Source organism: Macrotis lagotis, chromosome 2, assembly GCF_037893015.1.
Source record: "Macrotis lagotis isolate mMagLag1 chromosome 2, bilby.v1.9.chrom.fasta, whole genome shotgun sequence".
Taxonomy (NCBI): Eukaryota; Metazoa; Chordata; class Mammalia; order Peramelemorphia; family Peramelidae; genus Macrotis; species Macrotis lagotis.
In genome coordinates, this window is record NC_133659.1 from 148,146,907 (window position 1) to 148,165,040 (window position 18,134).

An 18,134-nucleotide genomic window follows, 5' to 3' on the forward strand; every position below is an offset into this window, starting at 1 on the left:
GCGCGTCAGAAGCGGAAGTGGGGCGCCCAAGGGTCCTCTTACCGCCCTCTCTCTCTCCTCTCTCTCTCTCTCTCTCTCTTGCTGGCTCCGCCCTCGACGGGAGCGGAGCGGCCCGCGCGTGTCTCCGGGCCTGGGGGTCAGCCCGAGTCCGTGGCCCGTAGCCGCCGGGAACATGGTGGGCCGCAGTGGCGCCATCGCCGCCGGCGTGTGCGGGGCCCTCTTCATCGGCTACTGTATCTACTTCGACCGCAAGAGGCGGAGCGACCCCAACTTCAAGAACCGGCTCCGAGAGCGTGAGTGGCCCCCGCCCCCCGCTCCTCGCGCTCGCCTCGCGCCTCCTCGGCCCGGGGCGCCCCCTCACGCGCCTGGGCCAACGGGCGCCCCGGGCCCCGGGCCCCGCGCGCCGCCCCGGCCCGCTCCCCGCGCACGTGCCTCCCCGGCTCCGGGGCGCCTCCCCCGGCAGGCATGGCCCAAGCCTTGGGGGCAGACCCAGCTTCCGACCTCCTTTGCCCCACTTAAATTAAACGAGGAGCGACGAGGCTGCCCCGTTTGTGCCCACTCCGCCCCGTCCCCGATGACGTTGACCTTGACCCTCCCAGCAGCCGCCTGGCATCCCCGCAGGGAACGTGGGAGCCGAGACCCCGAGCCCGCGGCTCGTGCCACCGCATTCTTAAACCCTCTTGGTAGCGCCTCTGCCAACGCTCCCAAGATATGAGTGAATGCGACAGGAAATTGCAGATGAATCCAAAATGCTAAGTGTTTTCTGCTGACTTGGCATTATTTCACATCTGGGACACCTTTTAGAGATGATCGCCAGCTTGCAAACCCAATTTAATTGGGGGACCTCGGCGTTCGCAAGATGAGAGGAGCAGATTTGTTTGCAAGTTAGATATTTTTTTAAAAATAATGGACAAGGGCGGCTAAGGCGGCACAGTGGATAGAGAGCACCGGCCCTGGAGTCAGGAGAGAACCTGGGTTCAAGTCCGGCCGCAGACACTTAATATGGCCTTGGGCAAGCCGCTTAACCCCATTGCCTTGCTAAAACCTAGAACAATAATAATTGACACGATTTGTCTTTGAAAACGACCTCAGAGACATTTTAAGTGTAAAGTTGAGGAGGTCATTCTATGTGGATCATTTCAGAGGAATGTAATGGTTGACAATTTTGAAAGGTCATGATTTGTTTGCAACTTCTTGGGCAAGATTGATTTCCCTTTGTGACAGTGAGGTTAGCTATTTCGAACTTTTATTTGTCGAGATCAAAATTCAGTTCTCTATCCTCTCCACTTACCCCCCCCCCCCAAATCCCAGGCACCACTGTTAACCCTTTTTTTGACTTGGTAGATTTCTTCCAATTCTGACTAGAATTAAATTCAAAACTTAAGTTTTTGTGCCAAAAATTTCTTTTGTTTTTAAAACCTTTGAATTATTTGTAAGACATTCTACAGGTATCCTCTTTTCACTTGCTAAGTGACTAAAGTTTTTTTTATTATTTGTTTTGCTAGGCAGTAGGGTTTAAGTGGCTTGCCCAAGGCCACATGGCTAGATAATTATTAAGTGTTATCTCCAAATTACCTAGCAGCCTATATTTATAAAGTCAAAGAAGAGTATGGGAAAAAGACTTCAGCAAAATCATCATAACTATAGTTTATAATTGCATAGTACTTATTATCTGCCAGCAACTGTGCTAGATCCCTAAGTTTGCCTTTTTTTTTTTTTTTTAGGTTTGCAAGGCAAATTGGGGTTAAGTGGCTTGCCCAAGGCCACACAGCTAGGCAATTATTAAGTGTCTGAGACCGCATTTGAACCCAGGTACTCCTGACTCCAGGGCAGGTGCTTTATCTGCTGCACTACCTGGCCACATCTCTAACTTTGCCTTTTTGTACCTATTCCCCTGGGCCAAGTAAAGGCTACAGTCTGTATGAATGGTGGAGAAAAGGTGATTTTAAATTTTGTAAAGTTAAAGTCCTAAGGAGGGACCTTAAGAGATCCTGGTACTCTCATTTTAGAACAGGGGACGTGAAATGTAGAAAAATTAAGTTAATTAGTACTAGAACCAGGGTCCACAGCTGTCCTGCTCTATCCTTACCATTGTCCTGAATTTACTCCACCAATGGCTTGATTAACAAATCCAGTGCCTCTGTCTCAACCCCAGTCTTGACCTTTATGGATTTTGACATTTTTGAGTCTTCTGAGATGCCAAACTCTTGATTATCTTCTGTTTCCTTTATTTAACTTTCCTGGCTCTCTATTCTTTTCTCTATTTTCCAAACAACTATCTTTGGTTGTCTACTCTGGCTATAATCTATACTTTTCCTGAAATCTTTTGACTCCAGTGACTTCAATGTTCATCTTAGTGAAGTAACTCTAAATCCTCAATCCTGAGATAGGTTATCTCTATTTGAATGTCTTCCAGATACTTCAAATTCAATATATATATAATATCTAATTTAGTATATCATATTTATCCCCCAAATCTATCTTTATTTCTCACTTTGCTTCTTTTTCTGATACCAATCTCCCGTATTTTTGATTAATTTGATTAATTTTCATCTCTCATACATAGATAACCAAATTCAGTAGATCTTGAATGATATCTTGTTTCCATTGCACCACTGTAGTATAGGCCCTCCTTACCATCTACTTATTGGCAGTAGTGTTCTAACAAATTTTTTTCTGTCTACCCCCCCAGTTGAGCTTTCATACATAGCCATAACTTTGTCTCCATCTCTAATTCTTCAGTTTCATCTTCTTTGTATCAGATACAATTAAAACTCCTTTATCTTGAACTGCCTCCCACTCTCTTGCTCCCCCTTTCCTCCCAATCTAGAGCCACACACCATTTTTCCTGCCTTAGATCACCTCATTCTTTAGATATTTCAGCCAAACCAGGATAGTGTTGGCTTTTTATCATATCCAGCAATTTCTTGATTCCAATTCTATTCATTTCAACAGTTCACTTACTATGTGACAAGTTGTATGGGGAGTGAGAGATTACAGAGTCACAGATGAAATAGCCCCTGACCTCAAGAATTTTACATTTCTGTTGGGGAAGGGGAGGGAATGATATATATCCAAATAAGTGTTTATAACCTAGATAAAGATTATAAAAACTAAATTGAGAAAAGACTGGGCATAAAACATTTTCCTACCCCTTATCCCCTTTTGAAGTCCTTTTCATTTTAAAGCTGTCACCTCCTGTTCCTTAGGGAATGCCCTAAGAAGGGTAGTGGTGAGTGCCTCAAAGAAACATGGAAGGATTTTTTTTTTTTTTGTAGATCTAGACAGGAAGGAGGGACTGAACAAAGGCCAGAGAAGAGGGGATGGAAAATGAAAGGCAATAAGCAATTATAGATCACATACTATGTTCTAAGGACTGTACTTAAATGCTTTACCAATATTGTCTCATTTGATCCTCTTGATACCCTTTCTACTGTTAGCTCCATTTTATCAGAGGAAACTGAAGCAAACAGGTTAAGTGACAGGATATATGAGGTTGAATTTGAACTCTGAGCTTCCTGACTCTAGATTCAGTCCTGTAAGTCATTTTGCCACCACCTGTTTACTTAGAATCTAAGGCATTTAGAGTTAGTGGTTGTGCTACACATTCTGAGTTATATTTTTCATTTTTTTAAAGGATTTGGATATATATATATATATATATATATATATATATATATATATATATACCATGGGAGAGAAAAAAAAAACATTTCCATAATATTAAATCTAAGAAACTTCTATTTTTGGAAATTTGTAACAGTCCTGTTTCATAGCCAAGATGTTTTAATTATGAGATAACTTTACTATCAACTGGCAGTTGTAAAAAATGAGCAAAAGCCATTTTAGGAACAGTCATTATTTTTTAAGATGAAACTTGTTTTAGGCATAACTAGAATAGGTAAGCCTTATCTCCAAATTTTTACATTTATTGGCAGAAGTATAGTTATTGGAAAGATTCCTTGTTTTTGTAGTCAAAGAAAGACCTAGGATTATTTAATTCATAGTTCTGTGCTGCTTACTATGTTGACCCTAGGGTATGACATCTCTGGGACTTTTTCTCATCTGTAAAATGAAGACATTGAATTTAAGTAATAAAATTATTTTCAGCTCTAAATCCTGAGTGTTTATTCATAGTCCTAAAATCGAGACAAAGGTGCTCTACTACAAATCAGTCATTTTAGATTCTGTTGTTAAAAAGTTGTAGTTGAGATTGGAAGTTGGAGTTTTTACAGGTTGAATGAGTCATATTTAGCTTAACCTCATTAGTTAGGCTTCCAATTTAGACATTGTTCAAATTCATTCTATCAGTAAATTTATTTAGAATGATCATTATTTAATGACCATATTTAAATTCTTGCTTATGAACATAGTTAGATGGGAGTTTCTTATTTTATTGAATGCATTGTTTTCAAGTTGTATGTAGGTTAATTCATTTAGAGCTAATTAGATGGTTAACTATACAGACTTTTGTTTAAACAATGGAGGAAAGATTTCAAGTTTTGTAATTGTAGAGTAAGGAAGGACTTTATTTTATTTTTATTTTTTATTTTTTTTAGGTTTTTGCTAGGGAGTGGGGTTAAGTGGCTTGCCCAGAGCCACACAGCTAGGTAATTCTTAAGTGTCTGAGACAGGATTTGAACCCAGGTACTCCTGACTCCAGGGCTGGTGCTTTATCCACTGGGCCACCTAACCACCCCAAGGGGGAACTTTAGATTGCTGGACCTTGGGTCAGGAAAACTTGACAATTTTTCCTCTTTGTCCCTTGGTAAATTAACTAGCCTTAGTCAACTTCAGTTTCTTCTTCTAAAAAATGGGGACAATAGCCACCACTTCACAGCATTGTTTTAATGTTCAGGTGAAATGATATGTGTAAAACTTTGCAAGCCTTAATATAGTATATGTTAGCTATTGCTATTATTTATTAAATTAATTGGAGCCATCCCATTTAGTTAGCTTTCACTTTTTTATCTACTTAAAACACTGTAGGAAAACTTGTAAGATGAATGGTCAATTCCAGTTTTATCTGTTCAATGGGTTTAAATTTTCATTTTCATATATAACATTCTTATAATACTTTAACTTTGTAGAATCATACATGAGGGTAATACTGTTTGACTAAGATTATTCTATGATTGTATGTCTAAAGCTGTAAGAGGCCATCTAAATCAACTCATTTTAACAATGAGGCCCAGGGAGATTTAAGTGACCTGACTAAGGTCATAAAATTTGTAAGGTTCAGAGGAAAGTTCTTTGACTTCAGGATTACTGCTCTTTGTCTTTTAACTCTCCTGTGTCTGAGTTTTAATCTTGTCTGCAGGAACTAAGCATGTAATTTGTGTAAGTCATTCCTAGTTTTTTAGTAGTTTGTTAACTTTTGTTAACATTTAGAAACATTAGTATAGGATATTTGAAAATAATTTAACAATTTCAAATTATTTTAATAAGCCCCTCCTTAATGTGCTAGACCCTGGGGATTCAGAAGATGAAATAATCTTTGCCTCCTCAGGGCTTCTATTTCATTAGGGGAAAGACATAGAGATATACATACACACAGAGTGGGGCTTAGGAGGAGAGCCCCAGCATAGAAAGTGATCCTTGGGGGGGAGTTCTGAGGAAAAGTGGGAATCCTAGAAGTCAGAGGTAAGAAGGGAGGCATAAAGAAACATTCACTGCAAAGACATAAAGACATTGGGAGTATTGTGTGTGAGGAAAAACAAGGCTAGTTTGGCTGGATTTTCCAGGACATAAAGGAAATTAATGAATAATAGGGTTGTAAAAGTGGGTTGGAGCCAGGTTGTTGACTTTAAATGCCAAAGGGATTTATATCTGCCTTGTCTTCTCAATTAACAAGTAGTGTCTGTTAATCTACATATTTTTTTCAATAGTTCCACAAAAAATCATCATGTTTATTTCTTCTTCTCTGACTGGATTATTGCATCAAATATGCTAGTTTTTGTAAGATACCAAATCTTATATCTTAAGTATATAATAGTTCTTAAGAGCTTATCAATTTACTATTCTTTCTTGGGGTCAGTCTTACTGTGACATTGGTAATCTCTTAATATAACCTTTGCATAATAACAGAATTAAATTACTTTTCTTAGGTTAATATTGCCTCAGGTATTATCAAAAGATACTTAAACCTGACTTCACAGAGTCAGTGTTAATGTTGCTGTATATGGTATATGCAGCTCACTATTTACTATGGTTGCTTCTTGATTTTTATGATATAGATCAAAGAAAAAAAGAGACTTCTATAGAATATAGTCATAGAGACATCTCAGTTCAAGAACATTCCATGAGATCTTTAATATTTGTTGAAAAGCACATACAAGTTAAGGTAATGCCTCAAATTTGTAGAGCAGTTAAATTATTTCAGAACAATTTCAAATACATTATCCTCTTTGATCTTAAATCCTGGGAGGTAGGTTTTTGTGGATCTTAACCTTATTTTTCCAAATGAATAAACTGAGACTCTAAGTAACAGATTATACCTTTAAACATTTCAGCCATTACTATTTAATCACTATTTTCATTGATTGTAAAACCAACGTTTATTAAATCTGTTGCAGGAAGAAAGAAACAGAAGCTTGCTAAAGAGAGAGCTGGACTTTCCAAGGTAATGCTGATAACCTGAACTTAGTATTGATTGTGTTATATAAAAATCTATTAAAAATTTCTTCAGTATATTTATTTTTTAAAAACATAGACATTTCAAGTTATCAGATATATAATTTTTCATAGTAATATCAAAGTATAGTTTGGTATTTAGAAATAGTCATTTCAGTCATTTCAAGCCTGAATTGAAACCACAATTCTTTTTATATTTGATCATCTGTTAAGTGGGGGACTTTATCCTCATTAAATTGCTTATTTGGATGTCTTTGATATATTAAATCAGTGATACTGCTTCTGACTCTTCAAAGGCTGTACCAACTGTATAAACACTGGAAGGTCCCTGAAGCTGGAAAGACTTCAGATCCCATTGATATATGATGTCATTAATTTGAGTACTGATCTTAACAATTTGCACTAATGGAGGGAGCACTTATACTGATGAATTACCAGATTAAAGTACTGAAATAAGCAGAACTTTAGATTTGTCCTGATTTAATTCTGTCAGCAATTTTGGTTCCTCATTTCAATTTGTCAATATTCTCCTCAAAAATTGAGTTTGGATTTGATGATTTGTGAGGCCCTTTATAAATGCTAATTCTGTTAACTTCAGTTTTGTGTTTATAAACATTTGATAAACATCCCATCTATGCGTTTCTGATCATCAGTAAAGAATATTGAGGAAATGATCATTATAAACACTGTTGCATAGGTTGACTGACATTGATCCACCAATCAACATTTTGGAGGGCATATCATTAGAGTTGTACATAAGACTTAGGTTTAATGCTACTTGTTGTAGATTTGAGCAAGCCATCTTTCCTTTGTTTCAGTTTCTTCATTTGCAAAATGAAAGCATTTTGACCAAATTGTCAGGAATATCTGCCTGATTCCTGGGCTTATTTAATGCCTCATTTTATAGGTGAAAAAGCTTAGGCCCAAAGCCTTAAAGTAGATTTTAAATTGTTAAAAATCTACATCTCAGATCTTGAACCTTTAAGCCTTTTGTAGATTTACTACTTCATGCTGTTTTGTTGATAGCCTGTCGTTTTGTTGATAGCCTGTCATATGCTGCTTTTTTCCCCTCCTTTTTATTAGCCTCTTTGTCAGATGTTGAGGACTGGAAAGAAAAATTAAATCCAAGTCATTAAATTTTACTTTATTTATTAACAAGTTTAGGTCAGTCATTCTGTGTGGAAGGAATTTTTGTCCATTGGATACAATGTTTTTTGAGGGTTGCACTGACACAGGAATCACCTTGAGTCCTTTGATTAAAGAATTTTTTCATGGGCAAATGATATATAGCACTCTTGAGAGGCACTGTGGTGGAATATGTGCATTATAGAATCTAAATTGGAATGGACCATCGAATTCAGTCCACATCTGAATAAGGATACTCTTTAACAGAGGTTATCAAACTCTTGCAGCAAAGCTGGCCAAAGTTCTTGTCAGAAGTAGGTTAAAATGTAATTGGGAAATGTTTAAGCAAAAAAAAAAAATTTCAGTAAAACCTAGATTTGAGGTATTCTGAGTCAGTATGCCACAGACAGGGATCTTTTCTATTTGAATTAGGCAATGTGCTTAATAGGTGGTCATCCAGCCTTTATCGTAGACTTCAGGAAAAAAGGAACTTGATAACTTTCATGAATGACCATTAATTTCATTTTTTAATAACTCTTACCGTTAGCAAGTTTTTCTTTATATCAAATCTGGTTTTTTTCTTCCACACCAAACATTCTCTCTAGGGAGAGGGAGAAGAAGTATTTAAATGGAAAAAGTGCTGGTGTCATTGGGCCCTCTGGTCCTGCCACTTCATCCTGGGTGATCTCAGGCAAGTCCCGTAATATTTCTGGACTCATTTTCCTCATCTCTTAAAGGGCTGTTCTTTCAGGACCTTTACTTCTCTTTATGTTCTTACACATTTAATCCCTGTTTCATGTAGCAGCCCCTTTGGATACTTGCTCTCTCCAAAATTACCAGTGGTTTCTTTAATTGCAAATCTTTTCTCAATACACATCTTTCTTGATTTTGTAGGTTTTAATGCTATTGATCAACCATTTCTTAATATGTTCTTTTTAGTTTCCTGATTCTCTTATACATCTGATTGGTACTTTCTTCTTCTTCTCTTTGGCTTTATATTTATATCAGAACTGGAATTAGAAATCCTGGATTCAAATCTTGATTTACCACTCCACACTCTCTTGTTGATAGCCTGTCCTATCAGTTCTGGGGTCAGTTTTTTATCCTTCGTGATCTTTTTCTCTACTCAACTGTAAATTGAAGAGGTTGGACAAGATGATGTAAGGTTATTTCCAATTCTAAAATCTATCATCTTGATAGTAATTATTTTTCATTGTGTCTTCAGAATTGTATTCTTGGGAGCTTTTCTTCTTGGGCAAACTTTTCCTTTAGAATTTTAGGTACTAAGATTCTACATTCCCTTTGAAATTTGATCTTCCCAAATTAGGGATGCATATTAGACTATACCTGAATTTCTTTTATCACAGATTTTTAAGATGGAATTGATTAATTCCTTACTGGTGAGCCAAATTATCATCTTCAAAGCACTTCTTCCTTATTAAGATTAGTCTAAGGGCGGCTAGGTGGTGCAGTGGATAGAGCATCAGCCCTGGAGTCAGGAGTACCTGAGTTCAAATCCAGTCTCAGACACTTAATAATTACCTAGCTGTGTGGCTTTAGGCAAGCCACTTAACCCCATTGCCTTGCAAAGTCCTTAAAAAAAAAGATTGGTCTAGAATAGTAAATTCTCTTTTGTTCTTGGATGGAGGGCAAGGTTACTTAGTACCACTTTAGACACTCTTCTCCCGTTTGCTTTCTAGTCCCCTATCCTCCATCACCCCCCCCCCCCTCAATCCATTCATGAAAAACTGTTAACATCAGAAAGACCCTCTCTTTGAGCTTATTAGGGTGGTTTGAGTGTCTAGAGGGCTTAGATGAGATGAGAATTCTCTACTCCATTCCGTCTGGTGGTATAGAAGACCCATAGGCCTTACCCTTTTCTTTGCCATTTTTTTCATAAGGTCCTGTAGATTGTCCTTATCTTTATTTGTTGGAGAGCTGCAGTTTTATCAAGTGAACTGTTGACATAGTCTAAGGACATTTGGGTACAGTTAAGTATTTCCCCAATTTAAAAAAAAATAAAAATTTTTGTAAGGAATATTGTTTACTGTTCATTCATTTTTCAGTCATGTCCAATTCTTTGGTCCATATTTAGCATTTTCTTGGCAAAGGCACTGAAGTGGTTTGCCGTTTCCTTCTCCAAGTGAAAAAACTGAGGCAGATGGGTTGAAGTGACTTGCCCAGGGTCATACAGTTTGTAAGTACCTGAGACTGGATTTGAACTCAGGAAGATGAGTGTCTTCCTGACTTTCAGGCCTGGCACTCTTCACAATGCCAACAACTGCCCTAATGAATATTGTAAACAAAACAAGTTTCCTCAGTGTCCAAGTCCAAAAATAAATATTTCAATCTACATCTTGAATCCAGTATTCTTTTTTGTCAGGAGATGGGCAGCATGAATTATAAATCCTTTGGTATCATTCTGATTGCATTTTTTAAATTCACTTTTCCCTCGTTAATACTCTTTGAGTAGAGAAATAGCTTCAGAATATTTTGAAATCCCTTTTCACTGTTACATCATTCCTCTGCTATTCTCATCACTGTTTCCCAATCTCTTCTAACCTAACTTTTACTTTCTTGAGTGACTTACATCCTTCTAAAACCGTAATCTTAGCATGATTTTTCATACTTCTAAACTCAGCTGTTTGTTCTTATCTTGTGAGGGTTTTTCTTTTTACTTTGCTATAACAGTACTTTCATAATTAAAGGTGGACATCTGAAGTTATGGGTTGCAGCGGTGGCTGTAGACTCAATGTTTTCCACTTTATAGGCATGCTCTAGCTCTTTTGTCTTTTGGTATCTAGTTTGGTGGACCTAGTCAATAATTTTCTTTTTTTTTCTTTTTTCTCTTATTCATTTTAAAAGTCTTTTTAATTCAGTTTACTGAACTTCTAGGTAAGTATGGGTTTATATAGCCTTTGTTCATTCTGCTATATTTTAATTTATGGTCCAGAATCCAAATCTTGTTCTTAGATTCCATCTTCTTTACCATCTGCTCTCTTCCCCAAAACTGTCTCTCCTGAGACTTTGATTAGCATCAATTAGGAAAACATCATCTATACCCATTATGATCCTTTGGATTCTTGCCTAATACTTCTTTACCTTAAGCAATGTTTTATAGATTTCATGATAATGGTAATAAATTCTAATAAATAGCAGTTGAATTATAGTCTTCTAGCTTGGCAAGTCTTGGAACTTTTCTCTCATAATTTGAATTACATACATGCTTTAGGAATAGCAAAACTCTCTTGTCATCAGATTAGCAAAATAGCTGTTATAGTCTATGATTTAGTTTTCAATTACACAGCTACAAAATAATCTTTATGGGATTTAGGTTTGACCCTGACATTTCTCTGCTCAAAAATCTTCATTGACTCCCTGTTACCTCAAGGATTATATTAAAAACTTAGTTTGTTATTTAAACTTCTTAGAATCTGGGGGCTGCCACCATATCCTTTTAGCCTTATTTCATGGTATTAAGTGCTTAATGGGTGCCAGGCTCTATGAAAATCAAAGTGTCTATCCTTATGGGCTCATGTTCTAATGGGAGAAGACAACCTGCAGACAATGATATAAACATACAGAGCAGGTAGGAGATAACCTGAGGGAAGAAGGCTAGAGGGAAGTGGAATACTGGGAAAGGTCAATTGGTGACAGCTGACAGCTGCCCCCCTTCCCTGCTTAACTGCAGTGTCCAAAGGACCTTCTTTGTACCTGATGGAAATTGACCATACTTCCCTTTCAGCTTACTTCATCCCAAACAGATTGTTAGTCAGTGAGCAGATGAGTGCCTTCTGTCAACCATGAACTATGCTTGGGGAGACAGAAATTCCGTACTGAGAGACCATTCTTTGAGGGAGGTTATATTCTATTGGGTGATGCAACTGATTCACATAAAAAGTAAATAAAAGATGTATTTTAAAAACCCAACTAAATACATGATGATTTCTGGGGTTAGGGAGGCACTAAAATGGGAAAAATCAGGGATGACCTCTTAAAAAGGCCTTCAAGCACTGTGTCACTTATCCTCAATTTTAGTATTTCACCTTAGACACTAGACAATTAATGATTATTGAATTAAGTACATCAGTATTCAAATGCTCTTCATATTTTAATTTTTGCCAGTAGTCTTATTGTCCCTCTGCTGAATTGATATGTCTGTTCAAAAATAATTGCACTATCAGAAAGGCTTTGTTTTCAGCTGACTACATTGAAGTCACAGTATTTTAGAGTAGGAATCAACTTTGTTACTATTTAGGCTTACCACCTTATTTTTACAGATGAAATTGCAAATTCAGGGTTACTTTGTAATTTGCCTCAGGTCACATGGGTTTAAATATTTAATTTTCATAAATGCCCTTCAGTACTTTATTAGATTATGCTGACATTTTCAAACTCTAATGGAACTAATTAATTTAGTTTTGTGATGGTATTTTCTATCACAAGTCCTTTTAGCAAAACCCTTTATACATTTATGATGTTACTGAGCTTTAGAATGGAAAAAAGAGAGGCCTAAATTAATTACCTAGTTTCAAATGATCTATTTATCTTTGAAAGAAATGAAAAATCTAAGATTAGTTTTTAATTCTGCAAAATTGAATGAACATTGATAAGAAGCCTGAGTTTTCCTATCTAAAACTGGTTCGTTACATTTGTAGACTTAAATTTTTTGCCACTATTCTTAGAACTGTGATAAATGGATATTTTTGAATTCATTTGTAAAGGTGCTTTTTTGAGGAAACTTCCTTATCAGCAACACTACAAAAGTAAATTTTTCTTTTTCTTTTTTAGAAAAAACCTTTAATTTTATTAAAAATGCTGTTTAACCATTTTGAAAGTTTTTAAAATTAAGATCTTTTTGCTTTATAGTTACCTGACCTTAAAGATGCAGAAGCTGTTCAGAAATTCTTTCTTGAAGAAATACAACTTGGTGAGGAATTACTAGCCCAAGGTAAATATCACTATAAGAATCAGATTTTTTTCATGATTATATTCTATTCAAAAGAAAAATAAGTCTCTAAAAGAAGCATTTTAGCATGATCATCTATGGCCTGTCTTGATTGCTTCAAACTATTGCTGTGTTGAATCTTAGAGACACATTAAGGATGCTGAAAATTCAGATCTCTGTGAAGATCAAGTAAGCTAGATAGTGATGTTAGATTGACATTAAAAAATGACTATTGAAAGTAAATTTTGCTAAGTTACTACTATGCTTACCTGATTTTTCTACAATATTTGGGAGAGAACTTTTGACATTTCTATAATTTAATTATTAAACTTGGAATATTGTGGTAGACTGAGTTTTTAAAAATAGTTTGTTTTTCCAACTACATGCAATAGTAATTTTCACCAGTCTTTTTTTTTTTTTTTGCAAGTATTTGAGTTTTACATTTTTCTCCCTTCCTCCCTGACAGAAAGCAAATCTGATTTAGGTGTTCTACATTTATAACCATATCAAACATAGACTTATAATGAATCATGTTGTGAGAGAAGAATCAAATCCAAATGGAAAAAAGAAAACATTAAAGAAAAAAAAAGTGACACACATAAGACAACCTATTAAAATTGAAGATAATAAGCTTTGGTCTTCATTTAAACTCCACTATTCCTTCTCTGGATATGGATGATATTTTCTATCACAAGTCCTTTAAAATTGTCTTTGAATATTATACTGCTGAAATGAACAAGTAGTCCATCATGTTGATAATTAAAGTGTGTATAATGTTCTGGTTCTGCTCATTTCTCTCAGTATCAATTCATGCAAGTTTTTCCAGGCTTTTCTGAAATCTCATCCTTCATGGTTTCTTATAGATCAGTAGTGTTCTATCACATGCACATACTGCAATTTGTTCAGCCATTCCCCAGTTGATGAGAATCCCCACAGTTTCCAATTCTTTCCCACTAACAAAAAGAGCTTAATTTGCATTGAGTATTTTTGTTCATTTTTTACCATTTTTCAAGATGATCTCAGGATACAGATGCAGTAGTGGTATTACTGGATCAAAGTTGTGTACATTTTTATTGCCCTTGAGCATAATTCTAAGTTGCTGTCCAGAAAAGTTGAATCAGTTCACAACTGTACCAACAATACATTAATGTCCTAGTTATTATCCCTCATCCCCTCCAACATTGATCATTTTCCTTTCTGGTCATATTGGCCAATCTTATAAGTTGTGAGGCTTTACCTTGGAGAGGTTTTAATTTTCATTTCTCTAATTAATATTGATTTAGAACAATTTCTCATATGACTATAGATAACTTTGATTTTTTTATTTAAACTCAATTTTTTTAAGGCTAAATATGATACAAAATAGTAATTGATGGGATAATGGCCTAGGAAGAAACATTTACAGGCAAAAAAAATTTTTAAGTTAATCATAATAAAAGAGTAGAATAAATAGGTTAAATGTAAATAAAATTATTTTATTTCCTTAATTCCTGTCTAGTTTTTAAATGGTTAGGTTCATGGGCTCATACTTCAGAATTGAAAGGACTTTGGAAATAATCTTGATTTGTTTCTGAAGAAAGTGACATTATTAAAGTCACAGAAATAATAAGTGACAGAACTTGGATTCAAAATTGAATTGGAGTTTAGAGAGATTCTAGAAGTTATCTATCTCATTTGAACTGTAATATTTTTAACAATATTTAATAAGTAGTCATTCTCTTAAGAATAGGTGCTTACTATTTTTGGAGATTATAATCCCAGAGATTTGGGGATAGGTTGAAATGGTTAGCAAATTTTTCCTTTTTCATGCTAAATCGATTTGCAGCTTACACCCATTGCTACAATTTTTTCCCTTTGAGACCAAGAATAAGTCTTAATACATTCTATAGGGCAGTTTTTCTGTTTTTTTTTTTTTTTTTTTTTTTAAGTTTTTGCGAGGCAATGGAGTTAAGTTGCTTGCCCAAGGCCACACGGCTAGGTAATTATTTGTCTGAAGCCAGATTTGAACTCAGGTACTCCTGACTCCAAGGCCAGTGCTCTATCCACTGTGCCACCTAGCTGCCCTATAGGGCAGTTTTTCAAATAATTTTTACACAGCTTAGGACTCTACCCATCATCAATAGCTACCTTAGAGTCTTAGAATCAATTTGCTAAAAATAAATTTAACAGAGATAGCAGAGAATAGCTAAGACTATGCATGAGATTTAAAAATCCAAAACTAGAATATAAACTTAAATCTAGTAAGATTAAATGTGATATATAAATAATTATAAATATAGATCCTCTTATCAGTGTTCTGTCAGGGGATGAGGGAGGGAGAAAAATGTAAAACTCAAAACCTTGCAAAAAAAAATGTCATTACAACAAATAGCAATCTCGATGATTAACATGCTTCTCAGTCCCTTCCAGTTACCAACTTATTTCAAAATGTAGTTTATCTAATAGTTTCACTGTGTCCAAGGAATTAGGATAGTATTATCACCTGAGGTTTATTGTAATAGAATTTTTTGAAGGAGTGGCTCTTAGAAAATAGTTTTATTTCAAGTATATCAATAAGTGCTTTATATTTGAAGTTTATAATGAAAGGAAAAGACTTTTTAGGTTTCATAAAAGCATTTACATAAAAATTTCCTTTCTAGGTGAATATGACAAAGGTGTTGATCACTTGACAAATGCCATTGCTGTCTGTGGGCAGCCACAGCAGTTGTTGCAAGTTTTACAGCAAACTCTTCCAACACCAGTGTTTCAGATGCTTCTAACTAAGCTGCCAACGATTAGCCAGGTAAGAAAATGGAATTTTCTGCAGTTATTGGCAAAAATGTAGTCATTTAGAATCTGAAAATTAAATTTTATCATTTTGAAAATTGAACTTTTAAAGGCCTTCCTATTAAACCTAGTTAAATAATGAAATTCAAGCATAAATTTGAAATAGTACAATAGGCATATATTTGTCAAATCAAATTAATTAGAATAATATTATCAAATAAATATATATATATATATATATATATATATATATATATATATATAAAACTACATAATAAACAGTATTGTGAAACTGTTACTATGTAATATTAACAACCATTTGGGCAGCTGGAGTGGAGAAAGCACCAACCCTAGGATCAGTAGGAACTGAGTTCAAATTCGGTCTCAGGCACTTGAAACTTAATTAACTGGGTGACCTTCAGCAAATCACTTAACCTCACTGCCTTGAAAAAATCCAAAAAATACTATTTTTGACCCCTGATGACTTGAATTTTGCCCTACTGAGTTGGCTGTACAGAGCGATTTAGTTAATGAAAGAATGATTTTAGAAGATCATTATCTGTTATAAATGCTCATATTGCATAGATTGTAGTTTGGGAGGGTGGTTTTTGATAAAGTTATGTTGGGCTGTCTCTGTAAGATGTCCCTGTCTTGACAAGTGGTATGTTGAAAATTATGACTTCTGTTTTAAGAACTAGCATACTTTTGTTGTAGCAAAAGAATATTCCCTTTGACTTAAATGACCAGCAATTAATGATAAGTTTTATAGTAAAGAGGTATAAGTTATGGATATGTTAGTCTCTAATGATACAACACTATTTTTTTTTCCAGAAACCCAAAGGACTTTTTTTTTAATTTATGTGTTTGGCTTTTGCAAGGCAATGGGGTTAATTGATAGGGGGGGCAAAGACTTAAAATTTTTTTTTTATTTAAAGGAAAGTACACATTTGTTATTTGGAAGATTATATATGGAAACATAAAAGTCAACCCTTTTAAGTTTCTTAAGTAACCTTAGCTTAATGTGATAATTAAGATGTAAGATATGATGGGAGGGGTGGAAATAGAGCATCAAGATGAAGTCTTAATGGTTTGAGTTAACCTTTCAATGACTTTATATCTTCTCTAGCTGGATTATGATACTTAGTGGGGAGAACAAATTGGATCTAATAAACAAATATTCCCTGGATTTTTAAGAACCTACAACTAGGATTAAGATTTTTTTAAAGTAGACCTGGCCTATGGAAGTTCAGGATAGAGAAAACTGATTTTTCAGTGTTTGTGCCCTATCCCTGGCCCCACTGATTCCACACTAGAAATTGCCATGAGGAAGTTATGGCCTGCATGTTAGTAGTCAAGGGGAAAAGGTGTAAAGTTATTTTTTTAGTTTTTAGTTTTTTTTGCAATGGTTAAGTGGCTTGCCCAAGGTCACACAGGTTATTATTAACTGTCTGAGGGCAGATTTGAACTCATGTACTCCTGACTCCAGGGCCTGTGCTCTAGCCGCCCAGTTCTTTATTTTCTTAATCTCAATTTTAACCTCTTTGATATTGGAAACATACTATCTTATTTGGTTCTTTGCATTACTTATGCTTAGCAGTATCATTCCCCTCTGAAATTTGTCTTCCCATTAAAAAATGATCTGAGGTTGATTTTTATTTTATTTTTTGTTGAAGGTAGAGAATTGAAAACTTAACTTTATGGCAGACACTAAATTTCTTAGTGTAGGAGATGAAGTTAGAACCTGTGGTGCCCAGACTTTGTAAATGTTTTTGTATGTTAATACTTGAATTCATGCTGCAGTGTTTGAGCTTTTTATAGTGACTATACTTTTTGAAGTAGGTATGCTTGAAAGGTGAATTGTTCTGAAAGTTCTAATCAGTATTATTAACTTCCCTGGTAGGCTAATTCTGGGGTTACAAAGTACAAGATCTCCATGTATTGAAAGGCTTTCTTTTGCATTTTCAATTAGAAATCATTTGATTGATCATTTTTCTCCTTGGTTATAACTATGAAATATCACTTCATTTAAAAAAAATCTTATGGTGAATTGACTAGTAAATCTTTAGTTGAATAATGTATTTTTCTTGTATATAGATGGGCTTACTGTTTTTTGAAAACTATATATATTTTTCCTTTTTTTTCCTCCATAGAGAATTGTGAGTGTACAGAGTTTGGCCGAAGATGATGTGGAATAAGAAACATGTCAACGTAATAAAATCTTAATAAAAAAATTTTAAATAAATCTTAGCCCAGAAGATGAGCAGCAATGGGGGGTGGGGGGGGAAGGGCAAACATGTTAGTTATGGACTATGTATTACACTGAAATCTACCAAAGTTCATCCTAACTTTGTGTAGGTAGGTTTGCTTGGATTTTATTTATTTATCTTAGTGAGAAGTGTATTTTATAAATACACTATGAATTATCTAAATATCATTAATTTCATTTGTTACTAAAACATGCAGTTGTAAGATACATATGATACTACTACATGTTAAACTCAGTGCTCATTTTTGAAAAACAAGTTAAGGCAATAAAAAAAATTAACACTCCATGTTAGAGAACTAACGGTTGAATTTGGTTTAATCCTAATAAATTTTGTAGTATATTAGAAAACTGTTAACTTTTTTAATTTACCAAAGCTAACAAGCTGTGAAGTATTTC

The 18,134-nt window shown here is 35.2% G+C and overlaps 1 protein-coding gene and 1 non-coding gene across 2 annotated transcripts; both read left to right on the forward strand.

Moving 5' to 3' along the window:
• Position 1: 1 nt before the first annotated feature.
• Positions 2–17,876, forward strand: TOMM20 (translocase of outer mitochondrial membrane 20). Its single transcript, XM_074222983.1, has 5 exons — positions 2–293; positions 6,576–6,622; positions 12,628–12,709; positions 15,346–15,488; positions 17,623–17,876. Exons 1-5 carry the CDS (start codon positions 173–175, stop codon positions 17,665–17,667), a joined length of 438 nt encoding a protein of 145 aa, XP_074079084.1. The 5' UTR covers positions 2–172; the 3' UTR covers positions 17,668–17,876.
• Positions 663–799, forward strand: LOC141515757 (small nucleolar RNA SNORA14). The gene has a single exon (XR_012476503.1). It is a non-coding gene; the product is annotated as a small nucleolar RNA SNORA14 (small nucleolar RNA).
• Positions 17,877–18,134: the final 258 nt, after the last annotated feature.

Coding starts and splice junctions, on each gene's coding strand:
- TOMM20 (XM_074222983.1), top strand. CDS start 173: ATGGTGGGCCGCAGTGGCGCCATCGCCGCCGGCGTGTGCGGGGCCCTC. Junction 294..6,575: donor CAAGAACCGGCTCCGAGAGC/GTGAGTGGCCCC, acceptor AATCTGTTGCAG/GAAGAAAGAAACAGAAGCTT. Junction 12,710..15,345: donor TGAGGAATTACTAGCCCAAG/GTAAATATCACT, acceptor TTTCCTTTCTAG/GTGAATATGACAAAGGTGTT.